Source organism: Rana temporaria, chromosome 2, assembly GCF_905171775.1.
Source record: "Rana temporaria chromosome 2, aRanTem1.1, whole genome shotgun sequence".
Classification (NCBI taxonomy): Eukaryota; Metazoa; Chordata; class Amphibia; order Anura; family Ranidae; genus Rana; species Rana temporaria.
This window is the reverse complement of record NC_053490.1, coordinates 458508725-458536280: the sequence shown is the minus strand read 5'-3', so window position 1 is coordinate 458536280 and position 27556 is coordinate 458508725. Positions and strand designations below refer to the sequence as shown.

General features: G+C 43.1%; 1 protein-coding gene across 1 annotated transcript in view; it reads left to right on the top strand.

The window, feature by feature from the left end:
• The first annotated feature begins 1916 nt into the window (after nucleotides 1-1916).
• The window catches only part of TMIGD1 (transmembrane and immunoglobulin domain containing 1), a 40860-nt gene continuing 15220 nt past the window's right edge, over nucleotides 1917-27556 (top strand). Inside the window, exons 1-5 of the mRNA XM_040338576.1 lie at nucleotides 1917-2022; nucleotides 3429-3495; nucleotides 7050-7328; nucleotides 7442-7720; nucleotides 13877-13983. Coding sequence (XP_040194510.1) covers nucleotides 3441-3495; nucleotides 7050-7328; nucleotides 7442-7720; nucleotides 13877-13983 — 720 coding nt within the window. The 5' untranslated portion in view covers nucleotides 1917-2022; nucleotides 3429-3440. The remainder of the gene's footprint in view (nucleotides 2023-3428; nucleotides 3496-7049; nucleotides 7329-7441; nucleotides 7721-13876; nucleotides 13984-27556) is intronic.

Here is a 27556-nt window from a genome sequence, read left to right as displayed (position 1 = left end):
GAGTAAGACCCCAGAATAGCCTACTCTAGGTTTACTGTGGGATTTCTGTGCAATTGGGTAAAACACCAGCGCACTGTCACCATCACTGCCGCCCACTAGTATTTGCGGAAGCATGGAAGGGCCAAACCTCCAAGAGTCAGGGACAGCTGCAAGGTAGCTTTGGCAATTCTAGTATAAAGTTGACTACTAGTTGACTACTATTTGGTCCAATTTATTAAAAAAAGATTCAGGAATAGGAACTGGAGTGTTGTGAAATACTGTACATAGAAAAACTTAGGAAGGAACATTATTTTGAGATTAATCCTACCTACTCGTGAAAGTGGCAAGGACTTCCATGCTTGGCACCTGAGGGTGAGTTGCTGGAGAATTTGATAGACATTATCAACCAGAGAGGAGGGATCTTTCTGGATTTCAATCTCCAAATATCTAAATTTGGAGCCCCAAGTCAGGGGAGTCAGAACCGAAGGGGAAGAGACTGGCTGGGACAATGGAAATAGAAGCGATTTGGCCCAGGTTAATTTTAAAACAAGTTCCTAGTTTTTTAACCGATGGATAAAAAACCAATGGGGCCCACACACAATCGATTAGTCTGATGAAAATGGTCCATCAGACCGTTTTCATCAGACAAACCGATCGTGTGTACGCGGCATAAGTTCTGATTCTAGCCATAAGGGCTCTATATAGCAATTGTATCCAGGAGACAAACTTGGGTCCAAAGCCGAACCTCTCGAGTACCTGCCAAAGGAACTCCCACTCCACTGAGTCGAAAGCCTTCTCGGCATCGAGAGAGGCCACAACTCCCTGGGACCCAATGTTAGCAACATGGGCAATATTGGTTCACTGGTATATTTAGAAGACCAAAGGAAGCATTTAAGAGAAGTTCATTGTTAGGGTTTACATATACATTAATCACACAGCTAAATTCTTATCAAAGGTTTCCACATGAAGGTACACGAAGGTATAGACGTATGCACTTACATCAGTGTGCAAAGTGCTGTAACCAGGAACCCAATTGGCAATATTTTTACATTTATATGACCGTTTTAAGCTGAGCAAAAATATATTTAGCGAATGGCTTGTATGAGTATCAAACTTTGCATGTCTTTGCTCTTTTGCAAAGCCTAAGGTCCAGAACACAGTTGTATATTTTTATAAAAGAGATTGAATGCATGTGAAAATGTATGATGTAGACAAAATGTTTGATGAGATCTGTTATAGTCATCCATTTTTAAAGTTTTACATTCAGCACTTTTGCTGCGTTTTGTGATAAAGGTTTGTGTCTATGAGATGAGTGGAACTGTATGAAAAACACATTATGCAAGTATTTTAAATATATAAATGTATACTATATTTTTTTTTATATATACAGAATATGTATAGGAAACATATAATAATAAATGTGTAATTGTGTATAAATTGTAACTGTTATGTTACACAGTAGTACCCAAAAAATTTTTTTTTTACTATTTGCCGGCAAGTAAAGTATAATGGGTTGTAGTGACTCATATTGAATTCAACCAATCAAAAACCTCATTCTGAAAACTTGGACTTTTGAGTATCAGGATTTAGTAGTCGCTCTTCATACAATAGGTAGAATCGGGTTTATCCAAGTATTGGGCATTTAGGCTTAGTGACAGATTGTTTTCATACAAACATTTTCCTCTGAGACTACAGAGAAAGCTTTCGCAACCTTGAGCAAATTTACAGGGGTGAATGGCACGGAAACAATTCTAGATGCCAGAAATCTCTGAAATTCACAGTAAGTTTGAGGCCTCACCCAAAGCCATTAAATAGACTCGAAACAAGCTTGTCTAAGCTCAACAATGCAGAATGCTCCTCTGGAGAGTGGTTTTATATTTACTCAAAGCCCATAAAACAGGGTAGACCTTGACCTGTAACTTCTCAGGCATTGACCCTGAAGTCAATATAGAGTTTAGAGAGAATAAGAACAGCACCAAGTAATGCAAACCTGCTCACACTGTGGAGATAGCTCATCAAAGAAGCAGAGGATCATTTCCAAAAGTAAGAGACCGAATCTGATAAATTGCTTGGTTGTTTATTTAATTGTAGATGATACCAGGACTCTACAATGTCTTTTCCAGAGGGCCTCAGAAATACTTGTCATGGTAAAGTTTTGGGGCATTAGTCAGTTTAATGTGCTTTGTTCCTCACAAGGAAAAGATAAATATGCTTGGGACTGTGTTGGCCCAAGAAAGTCTACAGGAAATATTTAACAAAATGTGAAAGTACACAGCTTATGCTTTAATTTTAATTACTGGTCACATTAACGTATGGGCTGGGCTTTCTAGGTAGATTTTGAAACTATTTATAATACACATATACAAAAAAATTTTAGTCCTCAAATACTGAAATTGATATTTTAAGTCTTGCTGCTTTGTAAATATGTACAATGTTTTAAATTGTAAAATGTGCAATTGATCTGTAAAATCTAACTCAGGTACCATTATTTCATGGTGGCCTTGGGAATTCAATAAGTCATTCGATTTTGTTACTATGCCATAGTAAAAAAGCTGACAGTTGGTCACATTGTCAATGAGATGAAATCACTCTACAGGGGTCCTAGTGACCTTTTACTACCTGGCATAATAAAACTCAGCACTACTCACCCAAAAGAGAAAAATCTATTTCCAGTGGAAATGCGAAATTTGTACACCATTTTCATTTAAGGCCCCCCTGGGAATCTTTATGTCAGCTGTTTTCCAACAGGTTTATATAGGAAGTAATAAGGAATAATAAAGGAACTAATAGATAACCAGCACACTGAAAAAAAGGTAACTCAGTCTTTAAAAAATGTGAATGCAGGAGTGATCAGAAATCACAAAAAGTGCCATCATTTTAGTAAATATTGCAAACATAACTTCTAAAATGCTAAAAGAAAATCTGGAAATAAGAACCTTTTGTTCTCAAGTCTGTGTACCTCTCTATATACTGTAAAATGGGGCACATTTCAATAAAAATATCTGTAATTAAAAAAAAAAAAATTAAGAAAAATTATAGGCAAATTGCAACCTGGAAAATGGACAAAAGAACACAATTCCCTAATGTGCACAATCATTCAAATGCAATTTTAAACTGGGTGAAAATGAAGCTGCAAAAGAATGCTTACCAGAAAAATTGTGTACAGCTATTCAATTCCTTTTTGTCCCCCCATAGTCGTTTGTTGTTTTTAGTGTTGCTTCTAAAGTCCCAACCCCCCTTTTTTGCGCATCTGAACCAGGGATGGAGGCACTGGCCTGTGCCTCATTTAAAGTCCCATATTCCCCCTTTCTATGAGTTGCTTTTAGTGTTCAAACATTTGTTGATTTATTTATTTATTACAGGCACTTATATAGCACCGTCAATTTACGCAGCGCTTTTACATATACAGTATATTGCATATTCACATTCTTTTTTTTTCTCCCTTTTAGGTCATAGTAACAATGAGATATCTGTTGGTATTAACTGTGTTTTCTTTTTTCTTCTATCAAGTAAGAGGTAGGTAATTTGAACAGCAAAATCAGTAATTTTAACATTATATTATGACACGAGAGCCAGTGCTGGAACTCATAAATGTGTAGAAGGCCAAGCATTTCCATTTCCAAATCAAATCAGCTGTGTAAATGTGACTTTTACAAGATAGAAAATTTCCATTATGATAAGGAACTTTAGGGATATTCCAGTGATTGGGGTGAGTTTTGTATCTAGTGCAATGTGGATTATTGGAGTGTTTTGCACTAAAGGTGAATTCTGATTAAATTGATATGTCCTAATTGGGAAGTGTCATAAAAATTAGAAGTGATTGTCTCAGTAGGTGGATGAGTAAAGATAATAAGTGGGAGGAAATGTAAGTTCTGCATGGAGATAAACCTGATGAAGGTTCAAACCGTTTTCCTTTATATTAAAAATTTTACAGAAAGTTTTTCTGGGCTGGAGACTGAAATAAGATAAGTAGTTGTTGAAACAGCGTTATTTCAGTGTAGAATGCTGTTATGACTTTAGTCTATACCCTAGGGACAGAGACATGCTGCTAACACTTATCTTTGTTAGTACAGCTTTATAGTTTTTACATTTCCACCTACTGCTAGTAACTTTACCATAACAATAAAACAAAAACATTTTCTCTTATTCGCTTTGTCTCTACAAATACTGTATATTTAGTTACGCTTACTAAAATGCCAATGTGAAGCTAAAAGTCAGGACTCCTTAAGTCCTGTGATATTCCTGCCTTCTGATTCAGTAGTATTGGATGCTACATATGTGAACGCTTATTTAATGAAACTATCATGGGTGGTAACCAGCTGAATTTAAATCGGCTGGCAAGCTGCAATGTCCCATGAAGAAAGCTTAAATTCCTCCATAGTGGTGTCAGCCCTTACCGCCATGTTGCTACAGTTCAAAATACGTAATAATTTAACACAATCAGCTGCGCTAGGGATAAACACATAAATCACAATGAATGAAAGCTGAGTAATAGCTGCTGGCACATTATTGCTGGTTAACAACATAAAAATACAAATACACTATAAGGGAAACACTAAAACATAATCAGAATCTTACATCTAACTTTAATAAGAACCTTCGTAAAGTAAAGTCCATTCCTGAATAAATCCAAAGGTGCTCAGGAGAAAGAGTTGTGAAGCCACAAAGTTAGATGCTCCAGAGAAAGGGAAAGACCACCACCATCATCCAATCACACTGCCTCTTACCATCAACCATGGACCCTCAGAAGGGAAGATCAAAATCCTAATATAGTAACACTCTGGGCAGGTCTAATGTGGGGATAGTTCACCACTTTTCTCTAAGGTACACTCTTAATCTCCTAAATATCTCCTCCGGGGTCTCCCCAATAGTATCAGAAAAAATTGAGAATGTTTTTCATAGTGTAGTAATTTTGGCTCAATTTGTTAATTAAAATTAAAAAGTATTACACTCACTTCAGTAAAAATAAAAAATGCATTCAGGAATGGACTTTTAATTTACTGAGAATACTTATTAAAGTTAGATGTGAGATTCTGATTATGTTTTAGCACTGCACTTATAGTGTATTTGTACAGTTCAAGATAATCTTCTGTGTTACACTGGAGGAGGCACCTATACTATTGTACTTTATCTAATAAAATCGTTTGTTTTCTGAATTCTGTGATTCCTACCTGTGTGTCACACATTAACTATTATTGTCTACTGAAGAGCCACACTACAATAGGATGCCATGATGTCTATGAGTCGTTCCTCACTGCAAATACTGTCATAATATGTATTCATATATTGAAGTTAATACTTATTTTGGCTTTGGATAGTATATGCTATGATTAACATCTTACAATCAGATTTTATTTCTGTGTCCCCTTGGGCAAATTTGTCCTCACTTCCTTTTTACATTGGGTCAGAGAGACAGATTGTGAAGAAGTGGCCCTTGTCTCCATCAACATGGGGACAAGATGCTTTGCCAGGGGGGTCCTCCCTGACAAGGTACCTTCTCTCTATGTTGAGGGTGTGGCCTAGTATGGTAATAGAGGGGGTAGCGGCACAGTCGTTCCCTCCCCTCCTTTCCTGGCAAGATAGGCTGCAAGCTCTGATAGGGGACTCCATGCCTTTTTTATCTCTTGATTTTTAAGTTGGATTTAACCTTAAGGGCAGGGCTCAAGTCCTGCGGGAACGCATGGGAACGGAGTCCATGCACTTTTTTCACAGCAAGAACGCAGTTCCCTTTGCAGGACTAGAGCAGCTGAGAGCAGCCGAGCCGCCCGAGCCAATCCTTCACTAAGCGGCGATGCCCAGCTCGAGTCACTGTCAGGGGTAGGCGAACCGTAGTAATCCTTTATGTTACTGGCCACTTCCTGTATATGGATTCATCGGGTAGTGTGCGGGTATTCCGTCACTTCCTCGATGCTGCAATGTCTCCTGGGAGCTTTTGTCATTGTTCCCAAGAGACATTGCGGAGGTCTGCCACAAGTTTTTGCGGGATTTAGAAAGAACTTGCTTAAAGTTCTTTCTAAATCCCACGATAACTCATGGCAGACATTAACTCGCGGGAGACATTGCGGCATCAAGGAAGTGACGGAATACCCGCACACTACCTGATGAATCCATATACAGGAAGCGGCCAGTAACATAAAGGATTACTAAGGTACAGTGGATTGAAAAAAACAAAAACATGCGGTTTAGTAATTATGCATATGAGCGTATAATTTTTTTTTTGGTGGGGGAGTGGATCTTGGGTGGGAGTTCCCACACTTTTTTCCCCAGGACTTGACCCCTGCTCAAGGGCCTAATATGGATTATGAAAAGAACCTAACACCATTTTTATTTGGTAAACTACACCTGGCTGCCTTGTTTACATGGTCGGGGATGCCCAACCAGTAAATCAATAGGGACATGTGATCTCTGGTTGCTAAGGACAAAACAAGTGCAACTAAGCCCCCAGCACTTCCTTAGCCACTATTGACAGGAGAAGGAAGCTGCCCAATATAGTAGTGAGAAAAACCCACTACTATAAATGATGTTCAGGCTAAGCCACCTGGCGTTTGGATGAATGCCTTAACCAGGCGCTGATCCCTAGACACAATCATTCAAAGCCATTACTCGTCCTATCACTGGATTGCTGCTTTTCTCTCATGTGAAGAGTGTTTGGTTATGACCTCCTTCCATAGAGAAATATATTTCAACTGAAATAAATGTGCATATTTGTAGATTAGTATAACATATCATGTTTTCTTTAACTTTATTATATGTACGGTATGTTTTATATAAGAGAAACAGATATAAAGGAACTTGTTCTGACACTGCTGCATGCGTAACATTAAAGTGTATGTCATGTCAAGCCCATTTGTTTTTATATTGGAGAATGGGTTAAACCCCTGTCAGGTTTTTACTAGTATCTGGAGCTCTTTTCTAGACTTTTTCTAGAGGGGAAATCTACAACAGGTGTATGGACAGAAATAGACATCTTTCTTGCTTTCCTCTACAGTTCTACAAAAAATGTGTCCTTTTTTTCTGTGTTGCTTTTCCTTTATGGTAATACAAGTAATTATATGTGGGTTTTTTTTCAGCACTTGGGCTGAAGTTAAATTGCTTCAATTCTGAAAAATGTTTTGACCTCAAAGTCAATCAGTCACAAACAATCAAATGCGATGTCGTCAACAATTCTAATACCGAAACCTTGATTTGGTACCGTGGAACCCAGCAAGTAGATATAAAACCTGAAAACAGCCTGAACTCCAGCACAGTATGTCTGCCAGCAGTAGCACCTGATGATAATGGAGTAAGCTTTACCTGTCTATTGAAGAGTGACACGACAATTAAACAGACTGTACAGCTAAATGTCTTGTGTAAGTAAAGTTTCTATAGTTAATTCTTGGATGTTTTTTTGCTCAAAAAACTAGTAATTATTGACTATTGCATATTGGTGAAGAAGCAGTCAACGTCTTGCTCTCTTTTTCAGTTGAGCCCATCTTGTCTGGAGATACAAAGACTATTACACAAGCAGGTCAAAATATCCAACTCACTTGTGGATTCAAGGCAAACCCAGCAGTTGCAATGTCATGGAGAAGAAATGGCAGCATTGTGGCATTTCCATCCCGCTTTGAGCAACGTATGAGCAGCAACACTTGGACACTCTCTATCACAAAGGTGGCTATGTCAGACACTGATAATTACACTTGTGTAGCCGTTACTCCCAGTGGAAATGTGACTACATTAACATTTGAACTGATAGTTGGAGGTAAGATTCGTTACATTCTGCAAACTTTGAACTGTCTCCCAGATAGCAAGCAATTGAGCTGCTAGTTTAAAATATACTTGCTGAAGCTATTGCTAGACTTGTCAGGCTAGGAAGTTTGCATTGCATGACTCCAGATTAACTTTCTTTGCAAACATTCTGCAAGTTCTTGTACACTTATGTTGTGCAGTAGTCATCATCCCACCAGGGGTCATTGTGACTTGCAGAACTTTTGCTGTAGACTCACCACTGCAACTTTGCCCTAGCTAGAGATTTGTTGGAAAAGTGTGAACTAGAACTTGTGTTTCAAGTGCTCTGAAAGTGTATAACTTGACAATGAAAATGTGTAGCAAGTTAACAAGAGACTTACAATTCAACACTGCCACAAATTTGTGGCAAATTACTCTTGCCATCTGGGATCTTTTGGGACTGGTTCAGGCCACAAAAACGCACTCCAGATGCATTTTTACAATTTACAATCTTACAATTTATAGAAGAAAAAAGGGATGGACAGCCGCACTCCAAAAAAACATAAGGTAGTCTTTAATATAACAATGGAAAAAATGCACTACAAAACAAGCAGAGAACGGGAATAACAGTCTACGCGTTTCACACACCAAATCAGTGCTTTTGTGTGACCGTGTGTATGCAAGCCAAGCTTGAGCGGAATTCCATCGGAAAAACCATCCAACTTTTTCCCGACGGAAATTCCACTCGTGTGTACAGGGCATAAGAACTCTGGTGTGGTACCCCAGAAGAGGTGGTTTGGGACTGCTCTGTGCAAATTCATTGCTCAGAGCAAGTTAAAATAACATATTTGTTATTTTAAGAAAAAAATGCCCTTTTAACCTCTTTAAACAGTTACAACAACATCAACCCAATATTAAAACACAGGAACACATAATTGTAAGAAAAGGGTTTATGACTCGCATTTTCTTCTATTGCCAGTGAAAGACCTTGCCAATCACACGGGCTGGTAAGAGCAGAACGGCCCAGCTGACGACAATTAAAAAAAAAAAAAAAAAAAGTAGAGAATTACTAGGACACTAGGAGATTAATAAGCAGTACAACCTATATACTGTTTATGGGCCCTATCTAAACCACTGACCAGTGAAGGTCTAAATATACAGTCTGTGTTGCGGGGTGAGTCCGGGAATGCGTCGGTTTTGGCTTGTTTGGAGGCTGTGTGTTCCCACACCTTCCACGGGCAGCACCCACGGTTGTCCTCCTTGGAAAGCTTTGGTCCATGGTTAAGTCGACTGTGGGCGTTTCGGGATTTCTTGCGGACACCCCTTTGTGGGATAATCTAAATTTGACAGAAGTATCCAGTCTTGAGGGTTTCATATCTTGGAAATTAGCAGGGATCCAGAATATTGCTCAGATCTACCATAATGACACACTTAAGTCATTTCAAGACCTACAAAATTAGTTTGATTTACCTAGACATCAATTCTACAGATACTTACAGCTCAGACATGCTTTACAGGCCCAGGGTCGGACATCTGTTTTGCGACTATCCAGTCACAGGCTGATAACAGATGTTTTCCATGGTAAAGACAAAAAGGGCATGATATCTCATGTGTATTCCTCCCTTTTGTCGTCCATACAAAATTCAGAGACCTTACCATGTAGGAGAGGCTGGGCGGAGGACCTGGGGGACATTGACGGTAAGACATGGGAATCCTGTTTACAAGCGGGGCCTTTGACCTCAGTTTCACAATCGCATAGATTGTCTCACCTGTTTCTGTTGCACAGGGTCTACCGCACACCCATTCAGCTGTTCCAATGGGGCAGGAGGGACTCTTCTCTGTGTCCCAAACTATGTGGGGAGGAAGGATCGCTTATTCACCTAATGTGGCGCTGTCCCAAGCTGCATCGGTTCTGGAGGAGTGTCACGGAGGTTGTTTCCTCGGTGTTCCAGGTTAGGGTCCCGCTGGACCCATTGATATGCATATTGGGTGCGGTGGATGAAGAGGTATACCCTCCTCCAGTTAATATCGCAGTGATCAGGCTTTTATATCTAGCAAGGAAACAGTTAGCTAGATTTTGGTTGTCCCCGCATGTCCCGACTAAAAAACAGTGGATAGACCAAGTGAACCTCATTATTGTGAGGGAACATTATACATATCAGCACAGAAATGCGTCCAAGAAATTCAACTCCATATGGCAGCCCTGGCTGGAGACGCCTGGATTAGCACCTCTGAGACTGATTATGACTCGGTTGTTGCAGATGTAGGTGACATTCTCCCCCCGGGACTAGAATCTGAGTGTCTTTAGTAATGTCTGTGATAATGAACATTATAATGTGGATACGAGAACGCACACCAAGGACAGGCAGTTGCTATAATTATTTGGGCAGAGTGTGGAACGCGGAATACTGGGCATGGCCCGTTGGCCAAGTGTTTGGTTGTGTGGGAGGGTGAGGCGGTTCTCACCTTCTCGACACTGTGTTAATTGTGCTATTGACAACAATGCTTTTTCTTCAGGTGCCACGGTTTTGGCACGTGTATGGTACTAATATCTGTGTGATGATGCTTTGTACAATGCTCTGAATGTTGATCTATATTCATGTACCTGACTTCATGTCTTATATTTTTTGGCACAATAAACAATTTTTCTGATTTAAAAAAAAATATATACAGTCTGTCGGTAAAGGAGCCCCTAAACTCACCTTGCACACTCACTCTGAATAGATTCCTCTGGTGCCAGAAAGGCAAGCAAGCATAGCACAAGTACACATGACCAAAATACCTCTCAACACTGATGCTGTGTAGATATCCCTTGGTCAAAAGCCAAGAGAGGTCACACCACTATGACGCTCCCCTCTCAAGCCTGCATTTTGTGACTTGTGCCCATGTGGATCCTCTGGCTCAGAAGTCAGTCTCTGTATACTAAGGTCCCCTGATGGTCTACATGAATCTCCCTTCAGAATAGATGTCTGCCCTCTTGAACACTTTGTAGCCCAGTCATGCACTTCATCTTTGGCTTCTTTCTACCCCAGCACCTCATTGAAATTCTGTTCCCCTTGTGGCATATTTTCTCCCAGGTCCAGGACAGAACAGTGTGCTCAGGCCCCTTTTAATCAAAAGGTTTTTTTTTTTGCACTTATCAAACCGATAGAAAAAAAAAAAAAACGTCCAGTGATATATTTAAAGGATAAGTGCATTTTAGGACAAAATGCACTTACCTTTTTTTTCCCCCACCCTCTACATCCACAGATGCATATTTACTTCAATCCAGCGGCCACTGCCTCCAGTGATTATTTTACTGTCTCCACTCTGTCTGAACATTGCAGCCCAACAGACTTTTATGGGGCTGTCTCCCAGGACTGGATATGAAAGGAGACAAACCCACATAGGTCTATAGAGCTGTAATGTGCAGGTGCGGCCAGAATGTAAAGAAACACTGGAGACTGCAGCCGTCAGAAAAAAATGCATATTTGGAGGGGTTGTGAAGGTTTGGTTAGGTCAGGACTAGAGTTGAGCGGACACCTGGATGTTCGGGTTCGGACCCGAACCCGGACTTTGAAAAAAAAGTTTGGGTTCGGGGCCGAACCCGGACTTTGACCCGAACCCCATTGAAGTCAATGGGGACCCGGACTTTCGACTACAAAAATGTCTCTAAAAAACTAAGGGAAAGAGCTGGAGGGCTGCAAATGGCAGGAAAATGTCGGGAAGAGCATGGCAAGTACTCTGGAAATAAATGTGGATAGGGAAATAACTTAAAATAACAAACATTTTTTAAATAAAAAATAATGATTTTTGACCTATACTTGTACTTTATAGAAAAACACAGTATATCACAGGTGCACAGGTGGTGGCAGGTGCAGTGCTGTTGAAATATTCAGAGTCACCTATAGAACCTGTCACTGAACTATGTACTTTATAGAAAAACACAGTATATCACAGGTGCAGTGCTGTTGAAATATTTCCCTATCGTAAGTGAAGCACAGTCAGACAGGGGGCAAGATAGCATTAGATGATGCAGATATCAAAAAAAATAAAGTGTGTTTCTTGAGATTTCTGGAGCCAGCAGAGTACACCTAAAACTGTCCCTGGACGCCAAATGCAGTCTTTCCCTATCATAAGTGAAGCACAGTGACAGCGAGTCAGAAAGCATTAGATGATGTAGATATCAAAAAAATAAAGTTTGTTTATTGAGATTTCTGGAGCACAGAACACCTAACACTGTCCCTGAACGCCGAATGCAGCAGCCTTTCCCTATCTAGAGTGAAGCAGAGTGACGATCTGTGCTGTGTGCCTCTATCTAATATAGAGGCACGTCACATGATAGGTCACATGCTACACTGGCCAATCACAGCCATGCCATAAGCAGGCATGGCTGTGATCAGTTCCCAGTCACAGTTGTAAAACAAATGGCGATTGGCTGCCGTGCAGCGCGCCAAAACATACCCAAACTCCGAAGCCGAACTTTTTCCAATTATTCGGGTTCGGGTCCGGGTTCGGGAAAAACCCAAAGTCCGTACCGAACCCGAACTTTACAGTTCGGGTTCGCTCAACCCTAGTCAGGACAAAGGGGAAAAAATTCTAAGTTCACTTTGTCTCAAAGTGCATTTGTCCTTTAATGGACCAAAGGGGTATCCATACAGACATATAAAGACATATCACTGAGTTTCAACTTATAGATACAATTTGGGCCACCTACTTTATTTGTTTTTAGACAAAGGCTTTCCTAAGGTAATAAAAAAGCATCTTTAGCATATTTACCTATTATCTTTTACTTATTCAGTTAAAGAGATGAGGTTTCAGTTTCCCGCTACAATGTGTTCAACACAAATCCTGAGGGTTAATGATTTCCAGTCAGGGCTAATATATACACAGATCCATCCAGGAGAATTGTTTTAGTTTAAATAGTTTTTATTACGTTTTTGAAAACTTACAAAAATCAGATGAAACATATGAATTCACATTATACAAAATGGCACATGACAAGTGTGTAAGAGTGATACAATACATGTACAAAATGTAATGGTGGGCAGAAAAGAGAATATAGATCATACTTCTATTGAAAGCATGAACTCGAAGGAGGGAGGAGTAGGAATAGGGTATTGGGGGGGGGGGGGTAGCCAGGTTGGGGGAGTAGGAATAGGGTATGATGGGGGGGTGTAGACAGGAGGGGGGAGGGATGAGGGTAGAACTATAACAACTGGGCATAGTCAAGATACCAGTCTAGCCAGAATTCATATAACATACTCCATTTTTGTTTGAGCTATCAGAATGTAACTGTTCATTTAGCAGTGTGCAACCATAAAGACAAAGAATACAGAAATTTAGCATAGTAAAATTTTCAAAGAGCAATCCTCTTTTCCATATCGCATTGATAATTGAAGTCGTTGAGCATCTCAGCAAAAGAAGGGACCGTGGATGTTTTCCACAATCTGGTAATTCTGAGTTTTGCGCCTGAAGTAGGTGGACAATAATATTTCTAAATTTGGTAGGGACATTTTTAAGGCCCACATGAAGTAGGTAAATGTTAAGGTCAGGGCTAGATGGTCTATCAGTGATCTCAGAGATCAGGGAAAATACCTTGTTCCAATAAGATTTAAGTGATTTGCAGTCCCCAGGAGAATTTTTTAAACCATAATGTACTGCATGGCCTTTGAACTATGGCCAGCAAGCTTGGATATGACCAATAAGGGGCTTTTAGTTAGGCTAGCCCCCTCACTATAAAGCACAGAGCAGCCACAGTGTAAGTGAACTGAAAGCAGTTGTAAACAAAAGGCATGACAAACTGCATAGAGAGAAATTAGGGCGAGTTGGGAAACAGTACTTTAATTCTGATTGCTAGCTCTTCTGCATCGAACCTCTTTGCACTCTTTTTTGTTCTTGTTATTGAAATCTTTTTTGTATTTCAGTTTATTTGTGGTTAATTTGAGACCAATGGTCACTTATAGCAGATGTCCCCCCCCCCCCTACTTTTTTTTCCTGCAAGGTCTCACTTTCCCCAAAAAAAAGGGCTTTTATTTTAGGGGTTGACAATTTGGGGTTTTAATTTGTTTTGGGGGTAGATTGGTTTCTATTTTAATTTGGTAGGAACTGCTCCTCTATATAAGATGAAACAAATGGTCTTAGCACTGAAAACATACAGTATGTTCATACTTTTGTACTTCTAAGTGGAGTGTTGTTTTCACATACACAGAGAGACAGCCTGGACTTCCAGTGGAAGCAATCGGTGGTGCAGTGGTGGTAGGATGCCTCATCATTTGCTTTGGATTGTTTGCACGGCGACAGAAAATATTTAAACAGGTAAGTTCTGAAAACACTCCATGACTTTTTATTTTAGTTATGTCATGATAATTAGGAGACGTCTACGTTAGCAATTGTTTGCAAAAGCAGCAAGTTTTCCCACTCAATCATTGTAAAGTACATGTACTGTATATGTCCATTTGCTGGCTGATGCCAACACATTGGTGTTATGCCGCTGGCTCTGTCAAGTTGTGCTGGATCCAGAACAGGGATGGACTGACCATTGGGACTACAGGGAGTTTCCCGGTGGGCAGATGGCTCAGTGGGCCGGCTTCAGTGACAGCGGACCGCCGCCCCCCCTCCGCTCCTCTATCTCTCCCTCTCCGCAGAGCTCACCTCCTCTCCCTCCCTGCAGCGATCACCTGGGGGGAACAGAGAATCAGGGGGAGGACCATAGGAGCAGGGGGGACGACAGAGGAGCATGGGGGAGGGGACAGACAGCTGACTCAACAGCTATGGCCTGGGAGTTTCTCACTTCTGCCTAATCTTGTCCCATAAGGGGGGGCACCGAACTGATTCTTTGCCCCGGGTGAACTAATGTCTAGCTTCCCCACTGGTACTGCCTATAAGAGTACCAGTACCAGCCGTTCTACTCTAATAAAGTAGAACGGCTAGTGGCTAGTGAAGGGGGAGAGGGGGCTTGGGTGGCCGGGGGGGGGGGGGCAGGAGTTGTCTGGCCGCCATAGGAGAGACATGTCAAAGTGGGCCAGTCTGGATGAAGTCCAGGGCCAAATTTTTGTCCCAGTCCAGCCCTGATCCAGAACCATGCAGGCACCACTGGATGGAAGGCCAATTAGCCACAACTCAATAAACCCCTAGCAAAGTTTGGAGAATTCCTAGTTGAGAATGGCTGATCTAGGCGGATGAATAGGAACTGCAGCTAAAAGGTTTACATTAGCAGTTCTTAGGATTATATTATGAGTATTTACATATAAAATACATACAATATATATATATATATATATATATATATATATATATATATATATATATATATATATATATATATATATATAGATATACACACACACACACACACCAAAAATGATTATATAGTGGAAAGTTTTTAAAAACCTGGAACATTTCATAATAATACTACCATATGCACAAGAGGGGAGTCATATGCAGTGAATGACTGCTATGAGCCTTGGAATGTTCAGTACACAAGCCAAGAAAGTTAATGTTTACATTCTTTTTTTTTTTTTAAGCCTGAAAGTTCATGACACATTTCTCACATGTTAATGTTACTAGTTCTAGTAACAGCAAGTACTCATAACATAGATTTTGTTTGTTTTTTTTAATGCAATTTTTAATTACGTTTTACAAGCGATAGAGTGCAAAGAACAGGTACAAGAGAGCAGATATTGAAAAATCATTAGCATCTGTTGTGGATCCAATGACCATGGAGTTTCCCATAGATCAGGGTTAGATTTTACAGTTTAACAGTTTATGGATGGGAAAACAAAATCATAGAAGGTTGGAGTGGAAATGGGAATAAAATAAAAGACTCAAGGTGAAAAAATATATATTTGTTTACCTTTCATGTTCTTTAAAATTCATGTTTAATATATATATATATATATATATATATATATATATATATATATATATATATATTTTTTTTTTTTTTACACAATACATATATAGTCCTTGTTTTTTAAACATTTAAAAGGGATGAGTCTCTGGTATTACATATTGACTTGAGATTTCAAGCATGTAAAATTGAGCTTAGAGCTCCACCTACCTACCTGAAAAGAAACAAATACAATATATGAAAATGTATGTACCTGGCAACAAATAACTTTTTAAATTGTATTTTTAATGCATTCTTTATTTAATTTTTTTTTTTTTTTAACAATTGTAATACAGACAGTACCACAGTAGGAGACAACTATATTGGAAATCATAATGACCATGACAGATGGTACTAAGCAGGAGAGTATCACCAAACCCGTGAGGCAAAAAATTATAATAAAATGTTACAAAGTAACATGAAGAATAACTTCAAAAGCTATAGTAGTACCCTAAGATGCATTAAGGTAAAAAAATACGAAGCTTTACAACCCCTTTAACCGGTTAAGACCCAGACCATTATGCAGGTTAACCACTTAAGCCCAGGACCAATATGCTGCTAAATGCCCAAAGGCGTTTTTACAATTCGGCACTGCGTCGCTTTAACAAACAATTGCGCGGTCGTGCGACGTGGCTCCCAAACAAAATTGGCGTCCTTTTTTCCCCACAAATAGAGCTTTCTTTTGGTGGTATTTGATCACCTCTGCGATTTTTATTTTTTGTGCTATAAACAAAAATAGAGCGACAATTTTGAAAAAAATTCAATATTTTTTACTTTTTGCTATAATAAATATCCCCCAAAAACATATATAAAAACATTTTTTTCCTCAGTTTAGGCCGATACGTATTCTTCTACCTATTTTTGGTAAAAAAAAATCGCAATAAGTGTTTATCGATTGGTTTGCGCAAAATTTATAGCGTTTACAAAATAGGGTATTTTTTTGCATTTTTATTAATTATTTTTTTTTACTACTATTGGCGGCGATCATCGATTTTTTTCGTGACTGCGACATTATGGCGGACACTTCGGACAATTTTGACACATTTTTGGGACCATTGTCATTTTCACAGCAAAAAATGCATTTAAATTGCATTGTTTATTGTGAAAATTACAGTTGCAGTTTGGAAGTTAACCACAGGGGGCGCTGTAGGAGTTAGGGTTCACTTAGTGTGTGTTTACAACTGTAGGGGGGTGTGGCTGTAGGACTGACGTCATCGATCGAGTCTCCCTATAAAAAGGATCACTCGATCGATACGCCGCCACAGTGAAGCACGGGGAAGCCGTGTTTACACACGGCTCTCCCCGTTCTTCAGCTCCGGGGAGCGATCGCGACGGAGCGGCTATAAACGAATAGCCGCGCTGTCATCCCGGATCGCTCCCCGCGGGAATCCGCCCGCCGCACGCAGCGGGGGGGGGGGGTCCCGATTGGACCCCCTACCCGCTAGAAGGCAAGGACGTATATAGTCCGTGCCATTTTGCGGACGTAAATAGTCGTGCGGCGGGCGTTAAGTGGTTAAGGACCTGGCCTCTTTTTGCGATTCGGCACTGCGTCGCTTTAACTGACAATTGCGCGCTCCCAAACAAAATTGGCGTCCTTATTTTTCCACAAATAGAGCTTTCTTTTGGTGGTATTTGATCACCTCTGCGGTTTTTATTTTTTGCGCTATAAACAAAAATAGAGCGACAATTAAAAAAAATATATATATATTTTTAACTTTTTGCTATAATAAATAGCCCCCAAAAAATACATAAAAAAACATATTTTTTCCTCAGTTTAGGCCGATACGTATTCTTCTACATATTTTTGGTAAAAAAAAAAAAAATATCGCAATAAGCGTTTATTGATTGGTTTGCGCAAAAGTTATAGGGGCAGATCCACAAAAGAATTACACCGGCGTATCTATTGATACGCCGCGTAATTTAAAAATTCCCGCGTCGTATCTTTGTTTTGTATCTACAGAACAAGATACGACTGCACCTCGAATCGATCGGACAGGCGTACGTCTTAGTACGCCATCGGATCTTAGATGCATTTTTTCCGCCGGCCGCTAGGTGACGTTTCCGTCGATTTCCGCGTCGAGTATGCAAATTAGATAGTTACGGCGAACCACGAACGTACGTCCGGCCGGCGAATTTTTTTACGTCGTTTGCGTTCAAATTTTTCCGGCGTATAGTTACCCCTGCTATTATGAGGCGTACTCAATGTTAAGTATGGCCATCGTTCCCACGTCAAATTTTTTACGGCGTTTGCGCAAGTCGTTCGCGAATAGGGATTTGCATAGAATGACGTCACTGTCGGAAGCATTGGCTTGTTCCGGTTTATTTTCGAGCATGCGCACTGGGATACCCCCACGGACGGCGCATGCGCCGTTAAAAAAAAACTTTGTTTACGTCGGGTCACAACGTATTTACATAAAACACGCCCCCATCACATCCATTTGAATTCCGTGCCCTTACGCCGCCAAAGATACACTACGCCGCCGTAACTTACGGCGCGAATTCTTTGAAGATTCGAAAAAAAAATAAGTTACGGCGGCGTAGTGTATGTTAGATACGCTACGCCCGGCGGATTAATGCGCCGTTCTACGTTGATCTGCCCCATAGTGTTTATAAAATAAGGGATAGTTTAATGGCATTTTTATTATTATTTTTTTTTTACTAGTAATGACGGCGATCAGCGATTTTTTTTCGTGACTGCGACATTATGGTGGACACATCGGACACTTTTGACAAATTTTTGGGACCATTGTCATTTTCACAGCGAAAAGTGCTATAAAAATGCACTGATAACTGTAAAAATGACAATGGCAGTGATGGGGTTAATCACTAGGGGGCACTGTAGGGGTTAAGTGTGACCTCATGTGTGTTTCTTACTGTAGGGGGGCGTGGCTATACGTGTGACATCACTGATCGTCGTTCCCGATAACAGGGAACAGACGATCATTGACACTGCCACAGAGAAGAACGGGGAAGGTTTGTTTACACTCACCTCTCCCCGTTCTTCAGCTCATGTGACCTGATCGCGGGACACTGGCGGACCCGATCGGGTCCGCGGGCATGGAGCTTCGGACCGGGTCGCGACCCACAGCTGGGTTCTTAACCACTTGCCCACCGCAGTACGAGAATTAACGTCCTCCCCTTTGTGCGGTGATATCTGAATGATGCCTGCAGCTACAGGCATCATTCAGATATCACCATCTTCAGCCGGCGATTCTGTGCACAATAAGAACGATCAAAGCGGCGCTTGATCGTTCTTATAGGCAGCGGCCATCCGGCCATCCCGCCGCCATCCGGTGCTTCTCTGGGCTCTCCCGTGCCATCGGGGGCCCGGAGAGCGAATCGGCCGGCGCTCGCTGAAGAACCATAGAGATGACTGGTGACCAGACGGTCACAGTCATCTCTATGACCGTCGGAGGTCCGGGCGCAACGTTATGACGTCACGCCCGGTACCCGAAAGTAAACCAAGCCGCAATCGCGGCTGTCGGTGTGAGATCGGTGAATGTTTTTTCACCGATTTCATGCTTGTAAGCCTGGAGGAGAGATGTGGGGTCTTATTGACCCCACATCTCTCCATAAAGAGGACCTGTCACACTGATTCCTATTACAAGGGATGTTTACATTCCTTGTAATAGGAATAAAAGTGATAAAAAAAGAAATAAAAGTGTAAAAATAAAAAAATGAAGTAAAATAAAAAGAAATTTTTTTTTTTTTAAAACGCCCCTATCCCCGGGAGCTCGCGCACAGAAGCGAACACGCATGCAAGTCCCGCCCACATATGTAAACGCCGTTCAAACCCCACATATGAGGTATCGTTGCGTGGGTTAGAGCGTGTGCAACAATTCTAGCACTAGACCTCCTCTGTAACTCAAAAATATTAACCTGTAAAAAAAATTAAAACGTCGTCTATGGAGATTTTGAAGTACCGAAGTTTGGCACCATTCCATGAGTGTGCGCAATTTTAAAGCGTGACATGTTAGGTATCTATTTACTCGGCGTAACATCATCTTTCACATTATACAAAAAAATTGGGCTAACTTTACTGTTTTGTTATTTAATTCGTGAAAGGTGTTTGAAAAATGATTGCGCAAATACCGTGCGAGAAAAAAAGTTGCAATGACTGCCATTTTATTCCCTAGGATGTCTGCTAAAAAAAAATATACAATGTTTGGGGGTTCTGATTAATTTTCTAGCAAAAAAAATGTGATTTTTACATGAAGGAGAGAAGTGCCAAAATAGGCCCGGTTGTCAAGTGGTTAAAGAGTACGTACATGTACTCCCTTGTGCCCAGCCGTGCCATTCTGTCGACGTATATCGTCGCACGGCGGTCCTTAAGTGGTTAAGGTACCAGACTGACAGATATAACAATCTGACCTTAAGCTAATCTTCTGGATCACATTAAGGAACATTGAAATGGTCCTACAGCTACCTCATATAAAGGCAGATATAGAGTATCTCACGAAAGTAAGTACACCCCTCACATTTTCGTAAGTATCTTTTCATGTGACAACACTGAAGAAAGGACACTTTGCTACAATGTAAAGTAGTGAGCGTACAGCTTGTATAACAGTGTAAATTTTCTGTCCCCTCAAAACACACAGCCATTAATAAAAAAAAGCCGAGAAGTGGGACTTTATATGAAGCACACGAGAGCAGACAAACGAGTTGGATATATAGAATTTAAATTTATTGGTTCAAAATGTTATATAATTTTATATTACAATTTTTGCACATTATTTTATATTAATAATCTTTACATTCCATTCGAAATTCGAGATTTTCCTAGCTTGTGACGGAAAATATTAGTTATATGAAGACAGGAGGCGAATATCTTATGCATTATCTTTCTTTAATAATGCCCATAGCAGAAATACAACTTTAGTGAATTCAACAAGAAAAAAACTTTTTAGAACAAACTACAAGTCCCAGCAGCCCTCTGGATATGATTGCCAATCACGTGGCAGGTCTGTATGTATATAAAGGGCTGTCTCCTTGAACTCCTCCTCTTTCTTGGAGCGAACCGGCATGAACCTGGAGACTGGAACTCAGATTGAACTAGTCTTCCGACCACCGATGAACCGGACCCAGAGGGTCGAACAGGCAGGCATCCCAACGGGGAATAACAGGGTTTTATTTTCTCTTGTTCCAGGTTATTGAGGAACGCATCTCGCAAGCCAGAGGCTGAAAATCTTTCCGGAGTTATCTTCCTTGTTATTCCCCGTTGGGATGCCTGCCTGTTCGACCCTCTGGGTCCGGTTCATCGGTGGTCGGAAGACTAGTTCAATCTGAGTTCCAGTCTCCAGGTTCATGCCGGTTCGACTGAGAATTTAACTCCTTGTGGCGAAAATTGACGCCTAGAGATGTCTAAGGCCTTGACGTCAGAAACACGCTTGATGGAGATCAGGCATAAGAGAACTGTGAGTTTAAAAGACAGTAACTTTAGCGGAAGAGCGTCATTGTCTGCCCATTCCGAGAACATGGTTAACACCTTAGCTACGTCCCAAGTGTCCTGATACTTGGGACGTGGAGGGCGTTGAAACTTAACGCCTCTTAACAGGCGGCACACCAACGGGTGTTTACCAACGGGAAGAGAATCTACTGGAGAGTGGTAAGCTGAAATCGCAGAGCGATACACGTTAATGGAGCTATAGGATCTCCCGGATTCAAAAGAATCCGCCAGGTAGTTGGCTACTACCGATACAGGCGCCTGAACGGGATTAATCTGTCGTTGATCACACCAACGCACCCAGATTCGCCAGGCTGATCGGTATGCCGATCTAGTCCCGGGGGCCCAGGCCAGGGCGAGGAGATCCCTAGCTGTTCGTGAAAGGTCGCTATCCGCGTCCGGCACCACAAGACCAACCATGCGAGGAGATGTAGGTTGTGATCCACAATCAGGGGATGGAGATCCCCGCTCGGGTTGGATAGGAGATGAGGGAAGTGAGAAAGTAGCCTGGGGAAATCCACCGTCATCCCCAGAAGGAGGGGGAACCACGGCTGTGTCGGCCACCACGGAGTGATCAGCACGACCGAAGCTCTCAGGTTCGCTATGTGTAGGAGAACCCTGAGGATCATCGAGAAGGGAGGGAACGCATAATGCGTCCCCTGTGGCCAGGTTTGACGAAGAGCGTCTATCGCCTGGGCCTCCGGATCCGGCCTCCGGCTGTAAAAGTGTGGGAGCTGATGATTGAGGCAGGAGGCGAACAGGTCCATAGAGAATGGACCCCACAGGCGAACCAGGGAGAGGAATGCCGATCGGTCCAGTCGCCAATCGCTGGAATCGGTGAGGTAGCGAGAATTCCAATCCGCTATCAAGTTTTAGGCGCCTGGGATGTATTCCGCTACGGGAACGACGTTGCGTTCCAGGCAGAAGTGCCAAAAGTCTTTTGCTAAATCCCCTAGGGCTCTGGATCTGGAGCCCCCCAAGCGGTTGACATATTGGACTGCGGTTACATTGTCCATGCGCAATAACACACAGCAGTTGGACATGTTCGGAAGAAGACTCCTGATGGCAAAGAAAGCCGCCAGGAGTTCCAAGGTATTGATGTGGAGCAGAGACTCCTCTGCGGACCAGGTCCCTCCTGTGGACGAGAGCCCGCACCGAGCACCCCAGCCGCGACGGCTCGCGTCCGACTCTATGATATAATCCGGGTTGGAACTGAAAATGGTTTTGCCGTTCCATTCGACGGCATGACGTATCCACCAACGTAGTTCCTCCACTGCTTCCGCATCTAGCGGTACTTCGTCTGCATAGCGAAGTCCCTGGCGTAGATGAAGAGCCTTGAGCCTCTGAAGGGCTCGATAGTGGAGAGGTGCTGGAAAGATGGCCTGGATTGAGGCCGATAAGAGTCCTACTAAACGTGCCAAACCGCGTAAGGACACTCGTTGTTTGTTCAACACGGTCCGAATCTCTTTGCGGATGGTAGCCAATTTGGTCTTGGGTAAGCGGAGGACAGCTCGTTTGGTGTCCACCAAGAATCCCAAGAATTCCATCTCCTGGGATGGAACCAGGATAGACTTTTCGTGGTATATGACGAACCCCAGCTCCTGGAGCAAATTGACGGTCCAGGAGGCATGTTTGTTTGCCTGGTGACTGGATCGAGCCATTATGAGCAGGTTGTCCAGGTAGATAATCAACCTTACACCTCTGCTCCGCAATACCGCCACTACCGGCTTCAGCAACTTGGTGAAGCACCATGGGGCAGACGAGAGACCGAAGGGAAGGCAAGTAAATTGCCACATTCTGTCTCTCCAAAGGAAGCGTAGGAAGTGTTGGGAGGTTGGATGAATAGGGACTGTAAGGTAGGCGTCCTTCAAGTCCACCTTCACTAACCAGTCCCCAGGACGTAAGAGATCCCGCAGGCAATGGATCCCCTCCATTTTGAAATGTCGGTAAACGACATGTTGATTGAGGGTTCTCAGGTTTATAACAGGGCGATATCCGCCGTCCTTTTTTCTGACTAGGAAGAGGTTGCTGAGGAACCCCGGGGAGAGAGGGTCCACCTCTACCACAGCCTGTTTGGTCAGAAGGGCTTGTAGCTCCTGATCTATGAGTGTAGAGTTCAGGTTTGAGAACCGGATGGGATAAGGAACCGTATCCATGTCCGGTAGGGAGTATAGCTCTAACCCATATCCCGCTACTGTGCTGAGTATCCAGGCGTCTGCCGTAATCGCAGACCAGGCGTGGATAAAATGTCTCAGCCTTCCCCCTATAACAGTGTGAGAAGAATTCGGGTGTATTGTACTCACCGGTAGTAGGGCGGGGATAGCCTCTCCCTCCACGTCCCCTCCAGGGGCGTCTGCGGGGTGGAAAGAAAGGCGCTGGCTGTGCCACCGGGACTGGGTATGGTTGAGGAGCCTGGCTGTACTGAGCGGGTGCTCTGTAGTATGGCCTGTTAGCGGAATAGCGGCCGGCAGAGCGGCCCCTGTTTCTGCCGGCCTTGGAAATTTTTTTTGGAGTCCCCGACTTCTTTAGGGACGTCTGGGCTTTATCAAGACTAGTATATAGTCCAACCATCTTGTTTATGTCTTTAATAAGAGTGTCACCGAAAAGCATCCCTTCGGCCGCAGGGCCGGGTTCTGATTCCGCTAGATGTGACAGTTATTTATTTATTTATTTTATTTATTACTATTTATTTGGGAAGCGCGCATATACCACCGGTCGGTGGTGCCAAAGCACTTTGTGACAAAATAGCCCGGATGTTCTGGCGTGGGGAGCATAATTAAAAGAGAAGGGAGAAGAAATAAAAAAGAAATCAGCGAAGAAAAATTGGCCTAGGATTGAAATGCTTGGCAGAATAGCCAGGTCTTCAGCTTCTTCCTGAACGCATATAGGCTTCGGGAGATGCGAATGTTAAGCGGGATTTGGTTCCAGAGAGTCGCCCCCGCGGAGCCAATCCGTTTTCCTCCTATAGAAATTAGCCTGTCAGTATTGCCAATGAGTAGAGCTTTGTCGGCTCAGCGAAGATAGCGTCTAGGTATATAGTGTGGAGTCAGATTTGATAGGAACTGTGGGCCCAGCTGGTGGTAGCCCCTGTAGATCAGACAGAGGATTTTAAAATTGACCCGTTTTGTAACAGGGAGCCAGTGAAGTTCTTTGAGCACAGGGCTGATATGATCTTGCTTTTGGAGATTGTAGATAAGCCTGGCTGCTTGATTCTGCACCAGCTGCAGTTTCTTAGACCATTTAATTGGAATGCCTAGTAGGACTCCATTTGAAAAGTCAAGGCGAGAAATAATTAGTGCCTGGACTAAGTCTTTCCTCTGGTCTTGGGTCAGGAGATGTTTTGCCTTGCGGATAAGTCGTAGAAAATGGGAGGCTCTCGAAACCGATTGTCTAACCTGGGGAATCATACTTAGTTTTTCGTCCAGGATAACCCCCAGGACCGTCACCTTATCTTTCGGATTAGGTGTCAAGCCCAACTCAGTTGAGGATCTAGCCTCAATAAAATGGAGCGGCGACGCTCTGTGGAGCAAATAGTGTTTGCACACCCCAAGAGGCAGACTGTTCTCTGGGCCCAGCCTCTGAGCTGGTCCAGGTCAACGGGTTTATCAGCAGATGAAGCCTGTTCAGCTATGTTTAATATTTTTGTAACCGGGCCAAATAGATCGAGAATTCGATCCTGGATGGACCGAGAGGATCTTTCGATCCCTTTCTTAGAGTACTTCCCTTGTTTAGTGAGGTACCTCAGGAGTACAGGATCCACCTCGGGGGTGACTACTGCCTTTTTTGGAATACAAGGCCGAGGGCATTCTGCCCTTAGTTTATTCCGATTGGCCTTGTCCACGGACCTGCGGGCCCAGTATTGTATGTATTGGGCGACCTCTGGGAGAGGTGCCCAGTCTCCAGATCGGGGGTGAGATATCCCTTCTGGGTCAAAGAAAGGCTCTCCACGAGCATCTAGGATTGTTTCGCCCTGGGTTACAGGGGTGGCGTCCTCAGAGAGCGCCATATGCCCACTACCCTCGTATTCCTCGTCCTCAACTTCAGACTCATAAGCGTCTACCGCCTCGGATCCTGCGGATGAATCTGATGTATCCACGTAGGAATCCGGCTTGGACCGTCTAGCGGACCGTTGCCCCTGCAAACGCTTCTCCCCGAGGCTCAGGGGTCGGTGGGAGTCTGGGAGGGTAGTGGGTCGGCAGACCGGGGAAGGTGCTGCCTGAGGCAAATTATTTACTTCCCCTGCCAGGGAGTCGAGTATTGTGGTGATGTTCTTGCGTTTCTGGGACGCTTTGGCCTTTTTAGTGGGCGGTTCACCACAGCCTGAGGGACCAGGCATGACAGGCGCAGGTTGGTGCGCTATGGGGGCTGAAGCCATTGCTGCTTGTACAGATTGATTTATTAACTCCTGAATTTGGGCAGCGGTCAGGAATATGGGGTTGTTAAGGAGGAGGTTCTCCCTCAGCCGGGATTTTTGGTGACCCGGAGTTCCTCTCATCAGCCATGATAAACTCCTAATGCAGATTATAAAATAAGTGGCAATTTAGAAATAGAAGGACTGATAGACAAGCTGCTCAAGGGCAATAGACAGTCTAGCCACTAACTGACAATAGAATAAGTCAATGTTAGTTTGATAATAGTAAAACAGGGGGGGGGAATAGAGTGTGAATCTAGCCAGCACAGAGACGCTCCTACCAGTACAGCCGCTCGCTCAATACTGGCGTAGCGGCGAAAGGGAGCGAGGTCCTAGCTCAGGAGAGCGTAATCTCATGAGATTACGTCTCCCCCAGCTGTGATTGGAGGCCGCGGGGCCTTCGGGATACGCCCCCCCGAAGCGCGCCGAGGAGGCGCGCGAAGCTAGAGCGAGAGGAAGGCAAGATGGCGCCGACCAAGATGGCACCGCAAGATGGATACAGTACCATATACACAGCTACCTAGGAAGGTTAGTGAAGCGTTTGGATGGGGGCGCCGCAGGAAAAAGAGCGTGCGCTCCGGCCGAGGACCCGGCCAGGTGACCGGGCCGCAAGGAAGGGGAAAAAGGGACAGAAACAATAGGTGAAGGGAAAATAGAGGGACAGGTAAAAAACCCGGGACAAGGCAGACAGGAGTAAACCTGCGGAAGTATAGCTGTAAAGGAACAGAGGTCCACACCTTCACCTATACACACAGCACAAGTAACAACAAAAAAACGAATGCACTTATCTGAGTTCTGCCATGAGCAGAAAGAAAGAGGGGGAGTTCAAGGAGACAGCCCTTTATATACCTACAGACCTGCCACGTGATTGGCAGTCATATCCAGAGGGCTGCTGGGACTTGTAGTTTGTTCTAAAAAGTTTTTTTCTTGTTGAATTCACTAAAGTTGTATTTCTGCTATGGGCATTATTAAAGAAAGATAATGCATAAGATATGAGCCTCCTGTCTGATATATAATTGATATTACATAATGATTGACAGTCCAATAAAAATTCATATATTTACAAACACATGGAGTAGTTGATACATACATACACACACAATGCAGTTAATACAGTGGGAATCAAAAGTTTGAGCACCCCAGGTAAAAATTTGTATTAATGTGCATAACAAAGCCAAGGAAAGATGGAAAAATCTCCAAAAGGCATCAAATTACAGATTAGACATTCTTATAATATGTCAAAAAAGTTAGATTTGAAAAGCTCCGGCGGTTTTGCAGTGTTTTTGTAGCACTTTTTCCCCGACTTCCGTTTCCGGGACGGTGGTGTGAGCATGGAGGAATTAACGCACGCTAGCGAGGAGAGCCCTGAGTCCGTGGTGCGTTGAAACAGGAGAGCGACGGTTCCGAGACCCCTCTACCCCCATCGAAAGTCTGCGGTGAGCGAGGGGGGAGAGCACAGCACCTGATTGACGGATCCGAGACCCCTCTACCCCATCGAAAGTCTGTGGTGTGCGGGGGGAGAGCGCAGTATCTGACAGAGGACCCAGACAGCTGATGTCGCGGCGGGGAAAGAGCCAAGGAAGACGCGTAGGAGGTGTTCAAGCCCCCTGCCACTCATACATCACACGTTACATGACGGTGAGGAGGGGGGCTGAGCAGCAGGAGGAAGCCGTCGGAAGCAGGGTTCTGAGGAGGGAATCACTATCTGAAAGCTCCTTTAAAGCTGTAGCTGTGATTCAGAATACACCTGTATCTGTATCAGATTCGCCGGTGATAAAAGGACAACAGTGGATCGCTGGAGAGGAGTTGGTAACAGCGTCAGACCCAGTCCTTAGTCCAGCTACTTCGGTGGTCAAAGCGGTGAACAATACAGGTGATCTACGCTACATAGGTGAGACTGATAGACCCCCAGCGGAGGGGCGGACGGAGGTGCCCTCAGAAGCAACGGCGTGGAATAAAGGTACTTTTGAAACGCCTATACTGTTACGGTCTGCTTTGCCGGAGATAGCTGACAATATAACGGGGGACACGAATACGGGGTCTAGAGAGTATACAAGGACATCATCTATATTGGCTGTAATGTCTACAACCCCTATATCCCCTGCACCATCTCCACCTCTAAACCAGAGGGAGAAGGTTGTAACAA